Source organism: Mesocricetus auratus, unplaced genomic scaffold (genome assembly GCF_017639785.1).
Source record: "Mesocricetus auratus isolate SY011 unplaced genomic scaffold, BCM_Maur_2.0 Super-Scaffold_100014, whole genome shotgun sequence".
NCBI lineage: Eukaryota > Metazoa > Chordata > Mammalia > Rodentia > Cricetidae > Mesocricetus > Mesocricetus auratus.
The window spans coordinates 23,842,014-23,865,906 of NW_024429197.1; the positions used below are offsets into that span (position 1 = coordinate 23,842,014).

At 51.1% G+C, this 23,893-nt stretch overlaps 1 protein-coding gene across 3 annotated transcripts; it reads left to right on the top strand.

Moving 5' to 3' along the window:
• Positions 1–1,797: 1,797 nt before the first annotated feature.
• Positions 1,798–22,396, top strand: Ipo13 (importin 13). Of its 3 annotated transcripts, none has more exons than XM_040756832.1 (20): positions 1,806–2,653; positions 4,600–5,336; positions 11,135–11,275; positions 11,381–11,522; positions 11,624–11,790; positions 11,993–12,113; positions 12,200–12,347; positions 12,793–12,899; positions 12,973–12,999; positions 13,185–13,319; positions 13,480–13,623; positions 15,275–15,355; positions 15,840–15,977; positions 16,169–16,265; positions 18,979–19,031; positions 21,256–21,322; positions 21,407–21,465; positions 21,586–21,675; positions 21,961–22,142; positions 22,232–22,396. In XM_040756832.1, exons 1-20 carry the CDS (start codon positions 2,570–2,572, stop codon positions 22,326–22,328), a joined length of 2,817 nt encoding a protein of 938 aa, XP_040612766.1. In that variant the 5' UTR covers positions 1,806–2,569; the 3' UTR covers positions 22,329–22,396. The 3 variants fall into 3 exon arrangements, 2 of the variants coding, with proteins under 2 accessions (XP_040612766.1, XP_040612765.1); XM_040756831.1 differs by having other exon boundaries at positions 1,808–2,653; positions 12,718–12,899; XR_005881298.1 differs by lacking the exons at positions 18,979–19,031; positions 21,961–22,142; positions 22,232–22,396 and having other exon boundaries at positions 1,798–2,653; positions 12,718–12,899; positions 21,586–21,669.
• Positions 22,397–23,893: the final 1,497 nt, after the last annotated feature.

Genomic DNA, 23,893 nt, shown 5'->3' on the forward strand with positions numbered 1-23,893 from the left:
TGGAGTTACTGTTGTGAGCTGCCATGTGGGTGCTGGGAATTGAACCAGGGTCCTCTGGAAGGGCAGCCAGTGCTGAGCCATCTTTCCAGCCCCAATATTTTAAATATTAAGGAGGGAACATTCATGACACTTCCCAGTGTTATGGGACACAGGACGTGGGGCCCAGAGCATATTAGGAGGGAGGGACTTATTCTCGTTGGTCTCAACTGTCTAGGTGCCATAACAGGAAGAGGGGATGGTGAGGTGAATGAGCCCTAAATGCAATCAGGAAGAAAACACAGCGGCTATGCTTTGGCTTCTGGGCCAGGCCCTATTCATGAATTATTTCAGGTTGTGCTTCACTGAACAAATCTCTCAATTTCTTACCCATTTCCAAAAGAAGCCAGGACCTGTGGCTAGAAACACGTACCTGCCTTAAGACTGGGCTACACAGCGAGATCCTGTCCCCAAAAAACAAACAAGGTTGAGGATGTGGTTCAGTCAATAGGGTGCTTGGGCTGGACCATTGCACCTCATACACCCAATGTGGTAGCACAGTCCTGTAATCAGGGCACTCTGCAGATGGAGGTAGGAGAATCAGGTCAAAGAGTTCTTCCACTCTGTAGTCAATTTGGATCTGGTCTGGGATGCTGGAGACCCCCCCACATTTGTTTTCTGAGACATGGTTTCTCTGTGTCGAAGGAGGGATTTAAATGAGTCCACAAGACCCAAGATACATGATAAACAGGTATTTATTAGGGAAGCACTTACATAAATAATAGTAAATAACCACAGTCTTCCTGTTCCTGAAGATTCCGGCTCTGCCCTTCCATGCTCTCACAGCAAGCCAGCCCCTCCTCTATCGATTAAGGGGGTCACATACCTGAAACCACGCCCCTAGGATGTGGCCACCACAGCAAAGCAAGATGCCGCTACACTGTGTAGCCCTGGCTGTCCTGGAACTTGTTCTGTAAAACAGGCTGGCCTCAACCTCAAGAGATCCATCTGTCTCTGTCTGCCAGTATGCCAGACGAGACTCCATCTCAAAACAAACTAACCCGCCGGGCAGTGGTGGTGCACGCCTTTAATCCCAGCACTCGGGAGGCAGAGGCAGGCGGATCTCTGTGAGTTCGAGGCCGGGCTGGACCGATAGCCTCCAAAACAATACAGAGAAACCCTGTCTCGTAAAACCAAAAAAAAAAAAAAAAAAAAAACCAAACAAACAAACAAACCCACTACAAAATCTTGAGTTCTCCCTCCCTTATTCACACACACACACACACACACACACACACACACACAGTGGTATGTGATTCCCTAGCTGCTGATCCGCAGCGCCTTTTTTTTTTTAAACTGTGGGGCACCAAGTAACTCTTATCTCTTCTCTTTGGCGGGTGCTGATGGTTCACTACACAACCAGTTCCCTGGGCTCGACTATGTCCTTGCAGTGAGCACCGGTAGAACTTGACCCTCTCCCCTCCATTCTCCAGCCCTGGCTTCCAACTCCATCCGCAGACTCCAAGAATCACGTCTTCAGAGGAGTTGCACTCCTAGAGAATGTGACCCAGCAAGGCGGTCCTCCTTGGTAGGCCAGGAATAGGATAGGGATCCGGAGGACCCCAACCCACGTGCTCCAAGTCTCCCTCTTCAAGCGCCGCCTTCCGGCCCAAAGAAAACTACATTTCCCAGGGTGCATCGAGGCGGGTCCTTGCTTCGAGCAGGGGCCCCTGCCGGCGCGCCGTTCCGTCGCCTGTTCGGGGGCGCGCGGGATGCCACGAGGACAGGGCCAAAGACCCGGAATGAGTTACCGCGTAGTTCCGCTGGGCCGTGCCTGGATGTGCTTGGCCGTGCCGGGTCAGGACAGGCGTGGGTGGGGGCCTGAGTTGGTGGTACTGGGGTCAGGCGCTCGGGACAGCCCACGTCTTGCTAAGGTCTCCGCCCCGTCCCGGCCGGGCCGGCCCGTCTGTCAGTCACCGGGGCGGAGGCAGCGACCATAGCGGGGCCAGAGCCGGGAGGCAAACGGATCGCGGGCCAGGCCAACGGAGGAGATCTAGCTCAGCCCCTCAACTCCATCGACTCTGCCCCAGACTCACGAAACAGCAACCCCGCGCTTCCTTGGACGCCTCTGTATCCCGCGAAGGGCTCGTTCCCGGGTGATCTCCCAGCCCCTTGACCTCTTAGCATCTAGGAGCTCACACAGACTAGGGTGTTGTGGGTACAAGTCATTGACCTTGTGACCCCTCACGGGCCAGGGCCTGGGTTTCCTTCATAGGCCTCCCCTATGCCTACTGATTCAAGGGACAGAGCGGTGACCTCCCACTAGCACCCTTGCCTGGGAGCGCCTCGCTGACGCCTCCCTTTTGGGAGCCGCCTCAGTGGGTCCCCTCCGAAGAGCGCATCTTTTGACCTCTGCAAGTCCCCACAACCCCAAACGAGGTGGGGAGGCCTCGGCAGCCATGCCCGGCCTGGGCATCCCCTCATCCCACCGCTTCCTGGGTACTCAAGCCGGGGTCTAGCAGGGAGCCGACAGCCAAAGGGCTGGGGCAAGAGATAGATCAGGGCCCACCTCCCTGCCAGGCAGGGAGCAAAGATGGAGCGGCGGGAGGAGCAGCTGGGGGCTGTAGGGGCTGGAGCAGCCCCAGCCTTGGACTTCACTGTGGAGAACGTGGAGAAGGTATGAGGGCCTCGGGGTGGGCACACCAGTGACAGAGCAGAAGTTCTGGGGACTGACACTAATGCCAGAGCTCAGACCTGGGCTCAGTGCCCGCTGGGATGATGCCCCTAGAGCACCTGGTATTTACTGCTCTCGGCAGGCTTGGACAGCAGTGTTGCAGTGCCTAATGGTCTATTTTTGGCTTTCTGTAGACACAGTCCCCTTTCTGACAGATACTCCAGGGTCTGAGGTTGTTCCCTTCAGGGTGCTGATGGCTTGCTTAGACTTATATCCAGATTGGCTCCTGTCCAGCTTCAGGAGAAAAGCAGGAGCAGTGCTGGAGGAATCCAGAAACTCAGAACACCTGCCACTCAGGTCCCCCCATCCCCACCTTAGAAACCGCACAGATGCTGAACCATCCTCGACCTGACTCACTTTGTCCAGTCAAAAGCTCACAAAAATACCTGGAGCTGAAACCATCCAGGTTATGTTTTCATTCATCTTCAGAAAAGGGTCTTTTGCTTATTGGATGGAGGTCAGACCAGCCCTGAGCAGGCCGAAGTGTGTCTGGCTCTCTTGCTTTGTGCTGGATCCAAGGGGCTTGGCTCTGCTGGCAACTTAACAGGCCCTTCCTTCCTTACCTGCCCACGTGGCTTTCTGCCACGGCGCCTCCTCCCAGACTTCTCATTGCCCAGGCCATCTTTCTTGATTCTATGCTTCTCCCAGCAGCCTGGAATGCAGGAATGCACTCCGCCGCGCCCCCGCCCCCACCCCCTAATACCTCTAGGGATGAAGAGAGAGCTAGGGATACCTTGCTGGAAAACAAGGGCACTTGCAGAAGCTCATTAGTTATTCTTTTTTTTTTTTTTTTTTTTTTTGGTTTTTCGTGACAGGGTTTCTCTGTATTGTTTTGGAGGCTGTCCTGGAACTCACTCTGTAGACCAGGCTGGCCTCGAACTCACAGAGATCCACCTGCCTCTGCCTCCCAAGTGCTGGGATTAAAGGCGTGTGCCACCAACGCCCGGCTTCATTAGTTATTCTTGAGTCCTGTTTGCCCTAACAAATGTTGAGCATGCATCCCTTCTGTGTCTGTTTTGTGTCTCCATTTGCATCCCTGCTGGCTGAGCAAGGGACAGTAGCCATAACTGATTTCCAGGGGGTCCCAGATACAGTTAATCGTAGTTGGATGGAATCCATTTAGGGAACCTGGCCCTTGGGGCTGGGCAGTGTTGGCATGGCTGCACATGGTTCCATGTGCTACCTGGGAGATGAGCCATTGTTTTCTTACTGCATGAAGTCTCACTGGTGTTGGGGCCCTGGGGATTCTGCTGCTGACAGCTCCTGGGTAGGCACTTGCTTGGGCTGCTTCTGGCCAAGGCTTCTCTGCGTCACCTGATTGGAGGCTTACATGTGCTCTGTGAAGATATACTCACCCTCCCTTCCAGTGTATCTCTATTCCAGGGCTACCTGGCCCAAAGCAGTCCTTCTCAGATTTCACACTGGCTTTAGTGCCAGCCTCCAGAGTGACCTCAGGATGATCCTGGGGAGCAAATGGAATTTGCTTGTTGGAGTCAGTGGGAGCAGCTGTGTCTGAAAGGGCCAGGCTCCCTCAGGCTGTTTTCTATACTTGTCTCAAGCTTACATTTATCCCTATGGAGCCATTCCTTCCTCTTAGGCCTTGCCCTTGCCTATCTCCCTATGGGAGAGCCCAGCCCCCACTTTTCTGCTTTCCCATGGAGAGTCCCTCTCAGAACCCATTTGTACCATAAGCAGAGGATATGATAGAGTGTGGGCAAGACTCAGGCTCTCAGGAGGTCAGCCGAACCCTGAGCTCTCCCTTCCTGCTTCCTCCCTCTCCCCCAGTCAGGGAGAGGCAGCATCTTGCAGAACCAAGTCACACCCTCTGTTCTGGGCTCTGGCAGGATCCAGAGTAGCCAGCACCTGCTCAGTCCTGTGCTGTCCTGCAGGCGCTGCACCAGCTCTACTACGACCCCAATATTGAGAACAAGAACCTGGCTCAGAAGTGGCTGATGCAGGCCCAGGTCTCCCCACAGGCCTGGCATTTCAGCTGGCAGCTACTACAGCCGGACAAGGTGCCTGAGATCCAGTACTTCGGGGCCAGTGCCCTGCACATCAAGATCTCTCGCTATTGGAGTGACATCCCCACTGACCAGTATGAAAGCCTAAAGGCACAGCTCTTCACCCAGATTACCCGCTTTGCTAGTGGCTCCAAAATTGTGCTGACTCGGCTGTGTGTGGCACTGGCCTCACTGGCTCTCAGCATGATGCCTGACGCTTGGCCATGTGCGGTGGCAGATATGGTTCGGCTCTTCCAGGCTGAGGACTCTCCGGTGGATGGCCAGGGCCGTTGTCTGGCCCTGCTAGAGTTGCTGACAGTACTGCCCGAGGAGTTCCAGACTAGCCGCTTGCCCCAGTACCGTAAAGGTCTGGTGCGGGCCAGCCTGGCTGTGGAGTGTGGGGCTGTCTTTCCACTGCTGGAGCAACTGCTACAACAGCCCAGCTCGCCCAGCTGTGTGCGTCAGAAGGTGCTCAAGTGCTTCTCCAGCTGGGTACAGCTGGAAGTGCCCCTTCAGGACTGTGAGGCGCTCATTCAGGCTGCCTTCACTGCACTGCAGGACTCAGAGCTCTTTGACAGCAGCGTGGAGGCCATTGTCAATGCCATCTCCCAGCCTGATGCCCAAAGGTGAGTCTGTCTCCAGCTTCCCACAGAGGGGCACCCCCACCCATTCACTGAACATTACTGTAGTGTCTGTCACACTCTTTATCCTATACTGGAGACAGAAATAAGGATGCAAATGAGACGTGGTCCCTGTCCTCATGGTTGAGAAAGCAGGGCAGACATTGAACAACTAATTATCTGGTAGACTGTTAAAATATTTTCCTCCTCTCTCTCCCTCAGCCAGTCACTAAGTCCTGGCTGTTCTGCTCCCGACCATATTGTAGATCGATTATTTTCAGTTTTTGCTGCCACCCTAGTCCCAGCTGTCAGAATTCCCAGATTTTCCAGAGCTTTCTCACCAGTCTCCTGCTTTTTCTCTCTTGTACCCTTCGTCATCCCCATCCCAACAGTCAGAGTGACCTCTGGAAATGAGGATCTACTCTTTCCCTTCTGACCAGCGGCTTTCCTTTGTGTGTAAAGTTCAGAGTCGTGAGTCTAACTCTTCAAGGTGCCTGCACAACGAGGCACGCACCAACTTCATCTCATGTCACTCTCTTGGCTTCCTGACTTTCTATGTTTCTAGACTGTTCTTTTCTGCTTCCTCCAGCCCCTGAACAGGTGCCCGGCACATCACCTCTGCTTCAACTTAAATTTCATCTCACTTCTGTAGAGAAGTTGCCAAGGATTCTTCAAGCCATGCTTGGTCTTCTCTACTGGATTCTTTCAACACTCTTAGTGATTGATATTCCTGGTTTTCCTTCTTAGCCTGTAATGTGATTCCTTTATGAATCAATGCGCATGTCCCCATGAGCCCCTCAACTATCATTTTATTTTACTTTATCTTGTTGTACCTGGGAAATGGAGTATCCACCAGTTTCTGAATGGATAAAAAAAATGGGAGAGTTGGAGGTAGAGGAGACTGGGTAAGGAGAAGGCATGCCTCTAGCTTCAGGAACCACAACAGGTACAGAGCCCCAGAGTAGACAAAAGCCAGAGAGAAGGTGAAGGCAGTGAGTTGTGCATTTCTGAAACATCCATCAGAGACTGCTGTGTTGGGCCAGGTGATGAGCACTTGGAGCACACAGATGAAGGCTTTAGTGTCAGCTACTCACAGTGTGGTGAGCACACGAGTAGGCATCTACCATCAGCTACCATGCAATGTTAATGGAGAGAGCAGAGGCTCTAGGAACCCAGTGGAGGCTCCTAACTTAGTCTGAGGTGTGTGAAAGCCTACCTAAAGGAAGTGATAGGCAAGCTGTACTTGAGTTAGTCAGATGCAGATTCAGTCAGCTGATGGATTTGGAGAGAACATTCCAGACAGATGAAAGTTCCCAGACAAGGAGAAAGATGTGAAGGAATTAGTGATGGCTTGTAAATCATTAGGAATGATTAGATAGCAGGATTTAAAGGTCAGATTGTAGCAGGGCTGCTATGAAGCTACTAAAGGAGTTTTTACAGAGAAAATGGTCTGTTGAGGTTCTTTGGGTGTAAATTGGCCTGGAAAGAACAAGACTGAAAACCTGACCGTGACACTTCAGAGATAGGGTTCTGGGAATGCTGGGTAGACACAGAGGGGAACACCGCTGAAAGCTGTGTGGAGGAATGGCTAACAGCTCAGGCTTGGGCAATAGTTGTGTCTGAGTTTGAATTTCAGAGTTTGTTTACTAAATGTGAGAACCTTGGGTAAACCACTTCTAAGCAAGAATGGAGGCAATCATAAAAAACATAAGGAGTAATTGTAATGCTAGAACAGTATGATGTGCACAGGCCAGCCCTTGGTGTTGGGTAAGAATATTTCATTTCCTTGAGTGATGGCAGCTCTTTTGTGGCCTTTACTCAGGGTAGGAGATCAGCATCACCTATTAGTACATATATGCTATACATTTGCCATGAGCTTTAAATTGGGGACTGTGTGTGTAATGTTTTTGTCCTTCTACCATTGGTGATCAAGTTTAATGGTAACTTTTTAAAAGAGAGAAACAGAGAGCTACTGTTAAACTGATTAAAGTTAGTCACTTTTAGAATTGATGGTAATTGCAAACGGTGGACTAGAGCTCACACGCAAGTGCACATACACACACATAGGTAGTGTGTTTAATCACACTAAAAACCCTGAAGGCTGCAGATATAGCAAGGCTCAGCAGTACAGCGCTTGCCGAACATGCATAAGCCCTTAGGTTCAATCCCACTACTAAACACTGAAAAAAAAAAGTATTGGTTGAAAACATTTTTTAGTTTGAAGGTTAAATAAAAGAACATGAGGTGTTTAATGTGGTTCCCATGTATTCCATATCATCCTGTGTATTTGCTAATATTTGCTATTATCTTTGTAGGAGCAGTTAGTAAGATACCCCTGGGTCCCTAGCATAAGGTGGATACCAACTTTCAAGTCAGAGCTCTTGTGGCAGAATGAGACTCAAGTGCTGGTTGGGCTTAGGTATCGGCTAAAGAGAATTATCAGGACAAGTACCAGGGTGATGTGGGGTATCCTTGGATATATCCAAGTTTACCCACCCAGTCTGTCTCAAGGGCTTTAGCAAGTAATTGATGCCCCTTCTCTTCTGAACGAATGAGCAAGCAAGGGGCCAGTGAGGGAACCCATAGCCTCCTGGGCGCCCATTGGTTGCAGCCCCTTGGTTGCTTAGCAACTCTTCCCATTTTCTCAGCTCTGCTCCCAGAGCTCTAATTGTAGGTCTGGGCTGAGCTCAGTGTGAGCGGCAGCCAAGGCATCCCTAACAGCTCTGCTCAGCTGCAGGAGCTGACCATCTAGAGCCAGACCTCTTGAATTCAGCCTGAGCCATGGTCCTAAAGACATCCTCTCAGGCTTCCTCTAGCAAGTCTAGAGACCCCTGGGGCCTCAGGCTTGTTCAGTTTGCTCAGAAGTGTCCAACATGTGTGGTAGGAAATCTACGCAGGCGATTTCCCTATGGATTGGCTACAACAAGCCAGGAGTAGGCTCTGGGGATCTGCTCTGTCCAGGCTAGTTTGCTATATTTAGGTTAAGAAAGTCACCTTCAGTGACTGATTCCTGAGTAATCCAGACTCTGCCTTCCCCAGGTGTCCTGATAGTAGCCTTTCCTCCAGCTCAGCTTGCTCCTGCTTCCTGGCTCTCTCCTTTGAATTTTTCCCCTGAAATGCAATTTTTGTTTGTTTTTTGAGACAGACTTTCTCTATGTAATCCTCACTGTCCTGGAACTCACTCTGTAGATCAGGTTGGCCTTGAACTCAGAGATCCACCTGCCTCTGCCTCCTGAGTGCTAGGATTAAAGGTGTAGACCACCACACCCAGCTTTTTTTTTTTTTTTTTTTTTTTTTTTGGTTTTTCGAGACAGGGTTTCTCTGTATTGTTTTGGAGGCTCTCCTCTCTCCTGGAACTTGCTTTGTAGACCAGGATGGCCTCGAACTCACAGAGATCCGCCTGCCTCTGCCTCCTGAGTGCTGGGATTAAAGGCGTGCGCCACCAACGCCCGGCCACACCCAGCTTTTGAAATACATTTTTAATACTGGAATAACTTCTCATAGGGAACTGGGGGAGAGGAAGTGAGCCAAATTGGATGTTGGGGCTCCCATTGTAAGGACTGGAGATATAAACCCAGATCTGCACAGGTCATTTGCAGGATATTGTGTTTGGGTCTTGAGAGGAAAGCAGACCTGAAGCTGTTTAAGACTGTCTCAATCTGATCTATGTCTAAATTTCTGTTTGACCTTGAGCAGTACTGAGCCCTTATAGGCTGTATTGCCCTTGATTTATCCTATTTGAGTCTCAAATAAAACATATTAAGAGCCTTCACTACCTACCTTCTCTCTGCATGAACTGGCAGGTAGAAGATACCTTGGAAGACAGCAGAGATGCTATGGAGATAACCTCCATCTCAGCTGCTAGGGAGCTTAGAGCCTTGGCCCTGCCTCTGACTCTTTGTGCTAGAGCCTGGCCTGAAGGTACCCATTGTCTGATGGTGCAGCCTGTGTCAGGATCCTGAGACTGAAGCTATCCCAGCTGTCTCCAGGCGATACCCCTTGGGGCTGTCTCTGAAATGGGAGGCATCCTGGGATGGTTAGCTTTTGCTAGCAAAATCTGGAATGGGGGTGTGGAGAAGGAAGTCAACATTCCTGTCCTCTCATCGTCTCACTAAGGTCCAGATGGTGTTGCCTAGAAACTTACTTAGAGTAAATCCAGGTATCATGGACCCTCACTTCCCCTTCCTGCCATACATAAATTGCTACAGTAACCCTGAATGACATCAGAGGTCCCAAGCATCTGACCTCTTAGAATATAGCTCTCTCTGCTTCATCCTATCCTCACAGAGTGGATAATTACCATCGTCCCCATCCCCTCTGTGTCCTGGTTTTCCCTGCCTGTCCTATGCTTCAGGACTCTAACCTGGACATCACATTCCTGTCACTCCATACTTTCCTCTTGGTCAGCTCTTACTGACTCCTGTGTCTTCAGTTACCGGCCAGAAACTCCCGAATCCATGTCTTGCTCTGACCCCTCCACAGGGCTTCCGGGCTTTGTGTCCTGTTCTTTCTAAACACCTGTACTTGCACTCTTTTCTAACACAGAACTTCTCCGTCTCAGGAACTCAAGCTTTACTCACTTGGAAAGTTGTCTTTTGTAATCAGCCAGTCATCACCTACCATCCATTTTACCTGTTAGCTCTAAGTTCATCATCTTGTTCACTCCCATCCTGCTGCCCCAGACAGACACAGAAATTGGGACTTGGTGACAGTCAGGGGAACTGATGTCCTTATGAGCTGTCACTACCTTCCAAAGTCCTCTTTAATAGTGTTCCTGACATGACTACCCTTGTCCAGTGTCTCCTAACACTATGTTCCTTTTAGGGGCCACAATAACAAAGTACTGCAAATGAATGGCTTTGAATGACAGAAATGGCCTGACAATTGTGGAGGTTAGAAGTCTGAAAGCAAGGTGTCAGTATGACTGTGCTTCCTCTGAAACCCGTGGAAGACTTCTCCCCAGCCGCCTCCTGCCTGGTTGTTGGCTGGCAGCTTTACATTCCTTGGCTTGCAGCTGCAAGTGCCAATGCTTACCTTTCTCTTTACTTGGCATTGTCCCATGACGCCGCCTCAGTCACCACATGGCTGTCTTGTAAGGACACGAGTCATACTGGATTAGGAGTACACTTCTAGTATGTTTTTTTATCTGCAATGATGCTTTTCCCAAGCATCAGGTACTGGGGGATAGGATGCCAATATTATCTGTTTGTATACATGCATAACAGCCTTGGTGTTGTTCCTAAGGATCCGCATACCTTGTGTTTTGAGACTGGACCTCTTCACTGACTGCAGGCCAGCAAGCTCAGGAATCGCCCTGTCCATCTCCCCACTACTGGCATCACAAGTACACCCAGCTTTTTTGGCATAGGTTATGGGGATCAAGTCCTTGTCTTTGTGATTATACGAGGTGAACTATCTCACCAGCCCTTCAGCATACCTTGTTAGGAGACGTATTTCAACCTATAACAATATGCCCTCTGGGCTTCCAACATTCATGTCACCCTCACACAAAAATGCATTCTCTTCATCCTAATTCCCTCCGAGCATTAACCTATCCCAGCATCAGCTTCCAGTCCTCCTGGAGGAAGTACTTCAACCTACATCTCAAACTTTCTTGTGCTTCCTGCCCAGAGCTCTCTCGAAGATCTCTGACCTAATGTTCTCAGCATGAGCAGCATCAGAACAACGTTGGCCTCTTTTTGATAGGAAGGCTTTGGTAGAAGACAGGGAAATTGTGCCTTTCTCTTAAAGCTGGTGGGGCTGGGCAGACAGCTCTGATGGGTCACCTTACCTCATGCCTCTAGGTATGTGAACACACTCCTGAAACTCATTCCGCTGGTTCTGGGACTGCAGGAACAACTGCGACAGGCAGTTCAGAATGGGGACATGGAGACCTCCCATGGCATCTGTCGCATTGCTGTGGCCCTGGGCGAGAACCACTCTCGGTAGGGAGTGGGGCAGCTGCTGGTGGGATGGCAGGGCCCGTTAAAGGTTAAAGTCACGGACTCTCATTGAGGAGGTATAGTGAGCTAACTCTTCCCCTACCCCAGGGCCTTGCTAGACCAAGTAGAGCACTGGCAGAGTTTCCTGGCACTCGTCAACATGATCATGTTCTGCACGGGCATCCCTGGCCACTATCCTGTCAATGAGACCACCAGCTCCCTCACTCTCACCTTCTGGTACACACTGCAGGTATGGCTTGTGAGCATCAGTCAGACTGGGCCTTGGTGAAGGTGAATCATGCTTCTGTGGTTGCTGGTGACGTGACTAACTGTCTTCCCTGACTCTCGCAGGATGACATTCTATCTTTCGAGGCAGAGAAGCAGGCTGTGTACCAGCAGGTGTACCGGCCAGTCTACTTCCAGCTGGTGGATGTGCTTTTGCACAAGGCCCAGTTCCCTTCTGATGAGGAATACGGATTCTGGTCCTCAGATGAAAAGGAGCAGTTCCGAATTTACAGGTGATGGTAGCAGGGTCAACCCTCACTCTAAACAGTCTTAGGTAATGAAGCGAAGGAAGAGGCAATCAGCTAGGCTTACTGACTTCTGGGGGCTTCTTTCTCTAGCCTTTAGGCAATTTTGCAGGGTTATGAGGGACCCTGGTAGGTTCCTGGCTTATGTTAAAGACCCAAGCAGTATACCAGGCCTTCATCTGCTTTTCAGGGTGGACATTTCAGACACGCTCATGTATGTCTATGAGATGCTGGGGTCCGAGCTGCTTAGCAACCTCTATGACAAGCTGGGCCGTTTGCTCACCAGCTCAGAGGAGCCCTACTCCTGGCAGGTACCTCCCAAACCTGATTCCCTCTACCCTCCCTAACTTGTTACGCCCTCCTCCTAAGTCAAGCCAGTGGCACCCTCTTTCCCCAGCACACAGAGGCCCTGCTCTATGGCTTCCAATCCATCGCGGAGACCATCGATGTCAACTATTCTGATGTGGTGCCCGGGCTCATTGGCCTCATCCCACGGATCAGCATCAGCAACGTGCAGCTGGCAGATACTGTCATGTTCACCATTGGTGAGACCTGGCATACATCCACGACCACATTCTTAGAGCTACAGCACCCATTCCTAAGCATGGCTGGCCTGCTGGGCCCCCCACACAGTCAACAATGCAGCCAACTAACTGTCCTGGCAAGTCTTTTCTGCAGTGCACTGAGCTGCATCTCAGTGATGCTAGTTTGCTGTCAGTCAGTCAGTGGAGCAGCAGTGCTGGGCCTCTGTTGAGTAATCCCTTTCTGCTTTTCAGCGGTGAGGCTCATGTTTGAGCGTCAATGCCTTTATGCCCACATGGTCCTCTGAGCACTCTGGATGTACTGAGGCTGTAACTTAACCATCCCTGAAGCCTTGCCTGCCTCAGAGAGCCTTCTCTTTCCCTTCTCCTCCAGGAGCTCTGTCTGAATGGTTGGCTGACCACCCTGTCATGATCAACAATGTTCTGCCCCTTGTGCTGCATGCCCTAGGCAACCCTGAGCTATCTGTGTCTTCTGTGTCTACCCTCAAAAAGATCTGCCGGGAGTGCAAATATGACCTGCCGCCCTACGCTGCCAACATTGTAGCTGTCTCCCAGGTATGTGGTGCCCCGGGGGTGCTGGGCCTCAGAGTGCCCTGCTCCACGCTGATGTGTTCCTCTCTGCCCCTAGGATGTGCTGATGAAGCAGATTCACAAGGTAAGGCTCAAGCTTTCCAAGGGTCTCCTTGGATCTTTGGTGGGGGAATCGCTTACCCCTAAACCCTGCCTTTTTCCCTTCTCCTCCCCACTTAATCTCTTATAACCCTCCCCAGGAGGCTCGTCCTCCTGTCTACTCACAAGCAGAAGTGGTCAGGGTGACCATCCCTGTCTTCTGCCCCACAGACAAGCCAGTGCATGTGGCTAATGCAGGCGCTGGGCTTCCTGCTGTCAGCCCTGCAGGTGGAGGAGATCCTGAAGAACCTGCACTCACTCATCTCCCCCTACATCCAACAGCTGGAGAAGCTGGCAGAAGAGATAGTGAGTGAGCTCTGGGGACCTGGGGGCAGCACTGGGACTCGGGTTTCTCTGTGGCCATTGGCGTGGGGATGTTGGAATTGGCACCCAGGCCCAGTGTTGTGGGATCTGGCCCCTAGGCTGGGGCTCAGAGGTCTGGAACTTGATTTGATTGTCCCCGTAGCCTAATCCCTCCAACAAGCTGGCCATTGTCCACATCTTGGGGCTTCTTTCCAACCTCTTCACCACACTGGATGTCAGTCATCATGAGGATGATCACGAAGGCCCTGAGCTCCGGAAGCTGCCAGTGCCACAGGGACCCAACCCAGTAGGTGACATTGTCTTTGCCACTCCCCTTTCCTTGTGGGAATGTCTATCACTCTCCAGCCCTGTAGATAACGTTGGCATTGCTTCCTGACCCCGTAGAGGTCATGCGTTTGGTCCTTTGACCCTCCACTTTATATGTGGCCATGTCATTGCGTCCCTCATCCTGTGTTTCCTTGTCCTCAGCCCGGTTGGGGTGATGTCATTGAGGTATATGTACCCCACCAGTAAGGGACACTGACATTGTCCGTCAATCCCATTGAGCTGTGCTATGTCTCTTTAGGGCTCCTCCCTGCACACTCACTGTCTTCTGCAGGCACTCAAGTTGCCCCCCATTGAGAGGAGATGCACAGAACAGATTGTTACAGGGCCGAGTGCTGAGCACAGTGATAACTTAGGCATGGGGAGCACTGTGATGACTTAGGTGTGGGGAGCACTGTGATGACTTAGGTGTGGGTTTGGGATGACCTCTTTGCTTTTTCACTTTTGATTTTCTTTTGAGACAAAGCCTTGCTAAGTAGCCCTGGTAGCCTGGAGCTTACTATGTAAATAAGATCACCCTTAGCCGGGCGTTGGTGGCGCACGCCTTTAATCCCAGCACTCGGGAGGCAGAGGCAGGCGGATCTCTGTGAGTTCGAGACCAGCCTGGTCTACAAAGTGAGTTCCAGGACAGCCTCTAAAACCACAGAGAAACCCTGTCTCGAAAAACCAAAAAAAAAAAAAAAAAAAAAAAAGATCACCCTTGAGTCAGAGATCCTCCTGCCTCTGCTTCCCTCCCAAGTGCTGGGATCAAAGGCGTTTGTAATTGGATGGCTTTATTTTTATGGTGTCAGAGATTGAACATAGGGCTCTGGACATGCTAGGCAAGCATTCTGCCACCAAGTTCCACCCCAACCCTTGAGGTAACTTCTTATAAGTTGTCTGATTTGGGACAAGCCTCAGCTTCCCTCTCAAAGCTGTAGCCGCTGGGGTCTGCGTCTGCTCATTGCAGGACCTGGAGGGGCTTGAGTGAGAGAGGTTAGCAGACTGTAAAGTTCTAAACAAATACCAGGGGCTGCTTTGGTCATTGATCTTCTCCTGGAAAAAAAGAAGCCAGGGACACCCTGGTCTCTGCTCATCTCTACACCTCAGCTTCAGTTACCATTTGGGCTCGAGGTCAAGCCTGGCCACCTCCATCCGCAGAGTCCCTCTTTTCTTCTGTGGCAGTCATCATCCTGCCTTCCCTATCTCCCAGGACCTCAGCCTGCTCTCTGCTCTGCCATAAGCTGCCCGTATCTACGCATCCCTTGGGGCTCCCTACCCCACGCCTGCTTGGGTGAGACAGCGCCTCTTCCTCCTCAGGGGCTAGCCCATTGCTTTGGTTTTCTGAGCAGAAGTGAACAGAGAGGGAGTTTTTGTTTTGTTTTGTTTGCAAAGCTATCTCAATTTTAGCAAGAGCTTAGGATGTCTCTGCTTTGAAGTTCTGAGTCTTCCTCTGAAGTCACAAAATATTCTCTTTCATTGCTGGGGGGTTAAGCTCATCATTTCTTGCCCCACGGGTCCTGTGCACCACATCCTAAGTGTGCAGGCGAGGGTGATGGGTTGAGCCCTTTGCCCCCTGCCTGGTCCTTGGGTGGGTGGCAGAGGTGGTGCCTCACTCCTCCCTGTGTCTTTAGGTGGTGGTTGTGCTACAGCAAGTCTTCCAGCTCATCCAGAAGGTGCTGAGCAAGTGGCTGAACGATGCTCAGGTGGTGGAGGTGAGTGCTGACCCTCTCTGCTCCTGGGCTGATTTTGGCCAAATGAGCCAGAGTTACGGATTTGCTGCCTCGATGCTTCTTGTCGTGGTCTGGAAAGAATAAGGAAGGAAGACTGCAACAGTGACACAAGAACAAACATCTTTTGGGAAGGCACTCCCTACCCCTGCCACCACCTCAGTATCACAGAGGTGCAGGGTGAAACGACAGTGACCTCAGGGCCAAGGTGTCTGTTGTAGCACCAGAGACCTGGCTTTGTATCCTTTTGAGTTGAGATTTCGGTTGCTCTTATTGTCCTCTGAGAGGAAATGGTATTGGCATGTGTCACAGGAGTTAAGTGACAGAATTCGAGTCTGTGCTCCTCTTTTCAGGCTGAGGAATAGATTATTTACCTTGCTTGGTTTGAAGGGCTTTGCCAGACTTCTGGTTAAGGATCCTTTCTCGGGCCTCCCTCCCATGACGAGGGCCTCTTTGCTTTCTTCCTCAGGCCGTGTGTGCCATCTTTGAAAAGTCTGTTAAGACACTGCTGGATGACTTTGCCCCCATGGTGCCGCAGCTCTGTGAGATGCTGGGTCGGATGTACAGCACCATCCCCCAGGCCTCTGCTCTTGACCTCACTCGGCAGGTAGGCCTTCTGTTTGGGCAGTCGGTACTCTGGATGTCACTCTAGTTAGAGATCTGACCCTGGGCGGGGCGGGGAGGGGGGGTGTCAGATGGCTGCCATGGCTGGGGTCCCTCCCCACCTGTGTTCCAGGGATGTTGATGTGTCCCGGTGAGGCGGACCTCAGCTGACCAGCCTTCCCTGCTTTGTTGTAGCTGGTCCACATCTTTGCTCATGAGCCTGCCCACTTTCCCCCAATAGAGGCCCTCTTCCTGCTGGTCACTTCCGTCACACTCACTCTCTTCCAGCAAGGTAAGTGCCAATCAGGGTCTCTGCCGCCGCCGCCACTGCCTTCTGCTTCCTCCACCGGGAGCCAAAGCTATGCACACCGTTCTTGATCCCCTGATCGTACATGGGACTCGACGGGAAACTTGGGGATGAAGCACGGCACAGTTGTTACCTTTAAGTAGTTGATTCTTTAGGTTTGAAGTGGATAAGATGGTGAATGGTATCTTTTACAGCCTGCCTGCGCTCAAGGCCAGCCTGGATACTGGGGGAAGCTGGGCTCAGACTGAGGGACTTGGGACACTAACTAGTCTGGCTCATTGCCTTTGAGATATAATGAGAAGTTGGAGGAGCATGGACTTTGAAACCAGGTAGACCTAGAATCTAAGCTCATCACCACCAAACTAATTGTGTGACCTTGGGCAAGTCAATTATCTTCACTGACCCGTTTCCAAATCATTTCAGGGTTCTAGTTCCTTAGGTCCTGTCTTGGGCTTTTGAATATGAAGTACTCAAGAGTGCTGATTCCTTTTCCCATATCAAAGTTTAGTCATTTATGAGCCCAAAGTCCCTCTTTCTGTGTCCCTCTGTCTGAGAGAGTTAGAAACTGGCCTTCAGGTTTCCCGTCTAACCCAGGTTCTGACCTGGGACAGAAGCAATGCTATTCCTCAGCTCCATAAGCGTAGCCTGGGTTTGAGTTGAAGCCAGCAAGGGGTCTCAGCTGGAGCCCAGAGTGTTCCCATCTCATATTGTTAATACCCGGTCCTTTGTGGACCGTGGAGCAGATCCACTGGGGAAGAAACCTGGTGTGACTGTCCTCAGCGCCACCTCTTCCTCTACTTGTACTGAATGAGTCCCAGTGATCTTGGATCTGTTCCTTCCTCAGTGAGTCCACTCCTCCTCACCTTCCATGAGCCCCTCCTCAGTTTAGGCTCAACTTCACCAAAATTAACTCTAGAACCTCCTGTGTGCTCACCTGCCCCTGTCTCTAACCCATCCAACATACAGCAGTCACACTGTACTTCACAAAATAGTCCTATGACCAATCACGTTTCCTCTGTGACCTAAAACCCTTCAAATGCTGCCCATTGCCCTCAGGTTATTGTCACATTGCCATATGACTAAGGTCTGGTGTATCTGTAATGGTTCTCGTGAAGGGAGCAATCCAGCCACACCCCCGTCCGTGCCTTGCTCCTCCAATTGAAAAGTGCTGTGCCCTTGACTGGGTGAACGCTCACGCTTGCGTGCCTTAGTTAGGAGGCAGGCATTACTCCTCAGACAAGTGACTGAGGCCCAACTGGGTTGTAGCTATGTGCTAAAACTGCACCATACTTACACTGCCAGTGAAGCACAGGCCGTGAAATGAATAACCTCCAAATGCCTGTCTCTCTTCATAGACTGAACTCCCCGGGGCAGCACTGCACCTCCTCTACTACATTCTCAGGCACTATTGAATCAAGAAGGGTTCCCTGCCCAGAACCTTTCTTACACACTATCTGACCCAAGCAGGAAGGGAACCAAACACTGAATACACTGTTCTGCAGTGGGACCCATGCATATGGCACATCGGACCTTTGCAGGACCTGGGTAGCACAGATTTCAGAGATGAGAAGATCAGCCTTAGGTAGTGGCTCCTAGTAGTCCACAGAAGGAAGCAAGTGAGAAGTTATGTATTCCAGGTGGGGAAGCAGAACATCTGTGGCTTACACAAGATCACACGGCTACTCTGTGGTGTCTCAGGCAGGTGCCTCTCTACTGCATCCTCCTGAGAATGGAGAAGCCCAGACAGGAGCTGCAGGCACATGCCTGTCAAAGCTGAGGCAGGGATGGCCAGCATCATTATTTGTCGGGGTTGTTGGTTGTCTTGTTGGGCAGGATGGTCCCCATACCTGTTTTGTTGTCCCAGTTTCAGGCTCCCTCAGGCTCTGCCTTCCAGGTGGGTCATAGAGTAACACAATGACGGGTTCCCCCTTTTCTTAGTTATGTCCAGACACTGGGAACTGTCCTCACCCTTGAGCTTGGCTGTCTCCTAAGTCCATGCCCCATGTTGAGGGACTTTGCTGGGACGAAGCAAAGTCACGCATGGCCTTATGATGTAGTTTATACCAATGACCTGTGCTGCCAGCTTTATAGCACCAGGGTCCTGCCATACCCAAAAAAGAGTTCTTCAGTTTAAGCAAACTGTACAAAATTCTTCCCTTGGCCAGACCAAGAGCTTTAAGGTCATCAACTGAAGGGGACACAAGTAAGTTCTCATGCCCTGGACTTCCCAGGAGCTTTAGCGAAGACTTAAAATGAGGTGCCATGGACCAACCCACGGCCAGCTCTGCCCTCCACTTAGATGGCTGTGATGGGGAACTATATGCCAAGAAGCAGTACAGGGTACCCAGCCCATCGGAGCCACCCCTGCCCACCAGAGCCATAGCAAGTTTCCTCAGCTCTGTGGAGTCTAGAATTATTTGAGCACCACGCAATCACTGCGGGCACTGGCCAGAGGTGGAATGGGGAGCAGGTGGAGGTCCCTGGGGGAGCTGGGGCAGGCCCGTCCTTCACTTTGCCGTCTCTTTCTGTTGGGCTTCTCCCAGTTCATGGTTTTTGTATGTTTTGTTTCTTTATCTTGCTTCCTGCTGCTCATGTGCCCCACACTGTCTCCTGCAGGCTCTCAGTCCCACATAACTATATGAGGTTGAGTTGCTGTTTGTATAATTTTTTCTTAAGTTCCATCTTTATTATATTTTAGGGCCCAGGGATCATCCTGATATTGTTGATTCATTTATGCAACTCCTGGCACAGGTGTGTTTTAGTTTTATTCATTCACGTTCTGTTCTCTCTCTTTCTCTTTCTCTTATGTTGAAATTCAATTTAAGCCTATTTTTAGCTTTCTGTTGACAAATTTTTTTTCTGTTCAGTTGAATAGAGTTTCTTCATCTGTTTCCGTGGAAGTTGACAACCCAACATCCCCCTTTAGCGCCCCTTTGCCTCAACTAGCTCAGTCATCTACAAAGACCAGAGAGAGGCTGGTCCTGAAGGGAGGGGCCGGGAGGGGAGAGGGTGGTGACTGTACCCAACAGTTCCTGTGTGGCTGGCTTACCCAGAACCATCAAGGGTAGGGCTGAAGCTGAAGGGCCTGGCCTTCACTGTCCCCGTGCTCCCGCCGGGGACTACCTTCCTCAGTGCTCCCAGTGCTCCAAGGAGGTAGTCTGGGAGCAGCTCCAAAGAGCAGAGCTCAAGGTGAATGTGCTCTGTGCAGTCTAGAGCCCATCTGATGGAGAGACTGTGGGGCTGCTGGGGGAGGGGTGCAGGCTCCACTGTGAGACCTTGCAAGGATGTGTTTGTGTCTGGGGTGTGCTTAAGTGTGTTGACCTTTATTTTGTACATTTGGAGTTTGGATTTGGAAGGGAACAGAGGTCATGTGCTGTAAGTAGTATGTGCATTTGTGCTGGATGTTGAGACAGATGTGATATGATGTGTGAGGAGGGTGGCCTCTACATGGTATGCTTCTCGACATGTAATATGTTAGACGATTGATGGACACTGATCATGGTATGTGTTGGCTCTGTGTGTGTGTGTGTGTTGGAGAGGTGAGTTTTTAATGGAAAGAAGAATGTGTTGTGGGTTGTTGGCATGCCTGCATTGAATGAACATGGCTTGGCAGATGTATGTCAGGCTGTGAGCGAGTGGAGGTTAGTGTGATGGGTTCTAGGTTAGAGGGTCCCTGTGGGTTGGAGTAAATGGGGTGTCTTTGCTTACTCTTCCCGTATTCCCCGAGTTTGTAGTAATGCTGTGACTCTGATAGAATATGAGCACATACAGTAGGTGTAGTTCTTGCTCTCCTGGAGCCTGCAGTCAGGTAGGGATGAGGGAAAGGAGTGAAGAATGAGGGTATTCTGACCCTGGATGGGTCTGTGTGCGCATTTGTGAGAGCGTATCTTTGACAAGGAGGCTGTTGAGTGTTTGTGGATGAGTCTGCATGTGGGCATTTGTGAGAGCGTATCTTTGACAAGGAGGCTGTTTGAGTGTGTTTGTGGATAAGTCTGCGTGCACATTTGTGAGAGCGTATCTTTGACAAGGAGGCTGTTGAGTGTTTGTGGGTGTGTTGGGATGGTGTGCTTGGGAGAGGGCTGTGAGTGTATGGATGGTTTGGGATGTGTGTGGGTTGGGTGTGTAACTAATGAGTATGATGTAAGTGTAGAGTAGTGTATATGAGGGTATGATGGAGGTGTGTAAGTAGGGAATTTCAAGTTGGGGTACATGTAGGGGTATTTGCACTTAAATAAACATGGGGGTAGAAGGTATATGAGGGATTGGAGGGGTCTATGTGGTGTGTGCTGGGGTATCACTGGAGAACAGCAGAGTTTAAGGACTGCTGGAGCTGTGCCGAACGTCTTCTGTGATTCAAAGATGTGCCAGCCATGTTTGGTAGCACTTGGGGCAGGCCATCTGCTACCCCCATGGCAGCACTGGCTCCTAGGATGGGGATGGTTGAGCAGAGTATTCTGGAGGGAAGAAGAGATGAGGGATCCAGATCTTCTTCCTTTCCTCTTCTTGAGGAAGAACTGGGAGAATTGGGTGGGGGGGATTTGGTGGTGGGGGTGCTGGGCTAGAGCTTCATGTTCAACTGCTATCTCTTCTTCCTGCTACCCTGTTCACAAACCCAAGGGGCCTCCACTTCCCGCGATTCAAAACGGTCTCTGCTGGCTACTTGGAACCTTTGGGAGAAGAGAGGGAAAGCTGTTTGCTTAGGTAGTGATTGGGACCTAAATACTTTGCATTGATGGTCCTCTCCCACAGCCTCTCTCATACCTGTGCATTTGGGTACACCTACATGCCTATTCAGCCAGCATCCCTGGGGTAGCTTCTCACTTGACTGAACTCTGGGGTAATGTGGGTTCCCAGAGATGTCTGGGTAGCATCCTGTACCTGTGATTCATGAAGTTAGGAGCTCGGGTGGCAGGTGAGTGGGGGGATGGTCCTTGGAGCTGGCTGGGGCTGGGCTCACCAGCTCCGCCTCCTGCAGGCTTTGAAGAGGAAGCCAGATTTGTTCCTGTGTGAGCGACTGGACGTCAAAGCTGTGTTCCAGTGTGGTAAGTGGGGCCAAGTGGGAAGGTGGGCCTGGGGCTCCCCTGCATCTCCAGGCCCCATCTAATTTACCTCCACCTCTCCTACAGCTGTGCTCGCCCTCAAGTTCCCTGAGGCACCAACTGTCAAGGCCTCCTGTGGCTTCTTTGTGAGTTCCATGCTGACCCCTGCCCCTCCCGGGACTCAGGGTGGAGGTGTGGTGTGCAGACCTTGTCCTCGGGGAGAGGTGGGCAGGAGCTGGGGCTCACAGGCCTCTCATCTTCTGCAGACTGAGCTGCTGCCTCGGTGTGGGGAAGTCGAGTCGGTGGGGAAAGTGGTACAGGAAGACGGGCGTGTGCTGCTCATTGCAGTGCTGGAGGTGAGCTGGAGTAAGTGGTGGGCTGGTGTGGGGGAGACCCCACAGCTGAGGCAGCTGGTATTGTGGGGGGCACCTGGATCTTTGGTTTCCTATGCTTTCTGATTCTGTCTCTCCCGTGGTTAAATGTCTGGATGTCGTTGGGGTTGCTGTAAGGATCATCTGGTTCTCCAAAGACCTTGCTCACTAGCACAGTTTAGCTGCAGATGTGTCCTGGAGAGCCTGCAATATGGCTGGCCTCCTTGCTACAGAGAAGAAAGCTCTGTACTGAGAACCTCTCTTCCTTAGGCCATTGGAGGCCAGGCCTCCCGCAGCCTCATGGACTGCTTTGCCGACATCCTGTTCGCCCTGAACAAACACTGCTTTAGCCTCCTGAGCATGTGGATCAAGGAGGCACTACAGCCACCCGGTTTCCCATCTGCCCGTCTCAGCCCTGAGCAGAAGGACACTTTCAGCCAGCAGATCCTTCGGTGAGCAGAGCTGGAATGAGCCTGAGCTTGGGTCTGGAGGTGATGGTGCTGGTAGACAATGCTAATGTACTCTCCATTCCCTCCTCCAGTGAGCGAGTGAACAAGAGACGGGTGAAGGAGATGGTGAAGGAATTTACATTGCTGTGTCGGGGACTACATGGCACAGACTACACAGCTGACTACTGAGGGACACCTGTGTCCCACATACCCATTCTTATCCCTTCCTACTCCCAAAGAGTAAACCTGAACCCTCATTCACTGCTTCCTGTTTCCTTTCTGCTTCCACCATCACCTAACTGGACCCAGGCCTGATGGAAGAGCGGAAGGATGCTTGGACGCAGGCCCTGGTTAACAACAGTGGGGACATAGGCTGGGTGGTAATGGCACACACCTTTAATCCCAGTACTTGAGAGGCAGAGGCAGACTGATCTTTGTGAGTTCAAGGCCAGTGTGGTCTACAGAGTGTAAAAACAAACAAAACCCAAAAAGAGCAGTGGGGACACCTACCTCCCAGGGTGGGGATCTCTAGCTCTGAGGGGGAAGACACCTAGCTCCCAAGGTAGAGATACCTAGCTCCCAGGATGGACATTTGTCTAAGCTGCTTAGCCTGCAACCATCTACTGCCCTTGCTCCCAGGGTGAGAGGCTACGTCAGCATCAGCAACCCATACACACTCCTGTTACATTCAGGCACATATTTAATCAGTAATGCTGAGTGCTAGGTCCCTGGTTCTACCCTAAATAAAGTCTGACCCCATTCATAGCTGCCGTACTCAGTGGAGAATGGGTGAAGAATGACTGGAGGAAGGTGCATTTCCAATGAGAAATTATGGGCCTTCAGGACCCATGTGGGGTGTGGGAAGAAATGGAGTAGAGATTTATTTCCAGACTTTTTTTTTTGGTTTTCGAGACAGGGTTTCTCTGTATTGTTTTGGAGACTGTCCTGGAACTAGCTCTTGTAGACCAGGCTGGCCTCGAACTCACAGAGATCCGCCTGCCTCTACCTCCCAAGTGCTGGGATTAAAGGCATGTGCCACCAACGCCCGGCTTCCAGACTTTATTTTATTTACATTTATTTGTGCTTATTTGTATTGGGGGGGGGAGTTTATTAAGCACATTGCAAGAGGACAGAGAGCTAGGCCGTAGCTAGAGATCCATCTGCAACCTGGTGATGTGTCTTAGAACACCTGAACTTGCACATGGTCAAGGGGACTGTACAAAGTAGGGTAGGGTGGCTGGGACGGGCTGGGAGGCCTTTCAGCCCTTACAGGAGTGTTAGCTAGTATTGCCAGTGAACCCAGCTCTGCCCTCTTAGGACCGCTAATGCAGGGTGTATCAGGACCATGGACAGCACCTGGCTGCTGGAGCTACCCTCCTTTACTTTTTCCCAACCACGGGTTCTGTCTGGCATGCCTTTCTGGGTCTCCAGTCTTGTCAGTAACATCTGAAGAGCAGAGCTGAGTTCTCGGTACTCCCACCTGTGATATCTGAGTCCACTTGATGGGAGAACTGCAGCCCACTCCTCTTTCTTTTCCCAGCTTTTGTATTGATTCTGCCCTTTTCTTTTTTAACCAGTGTCTTCCTGAGCAGCTAGCTTCTGTCTCTGATGCTTTCTTGTTTACCATCCTGCTCCTTCTCAGTCTCAGTTCTTAAAAATCTTAGGTGTGTGTGTGTCTGTGCACCACATGAGTGTAGTTACCTGCAGGTATTAGAAGAGGGATCCCCTAGAGCTGGATTAACAAATGTTTGTGA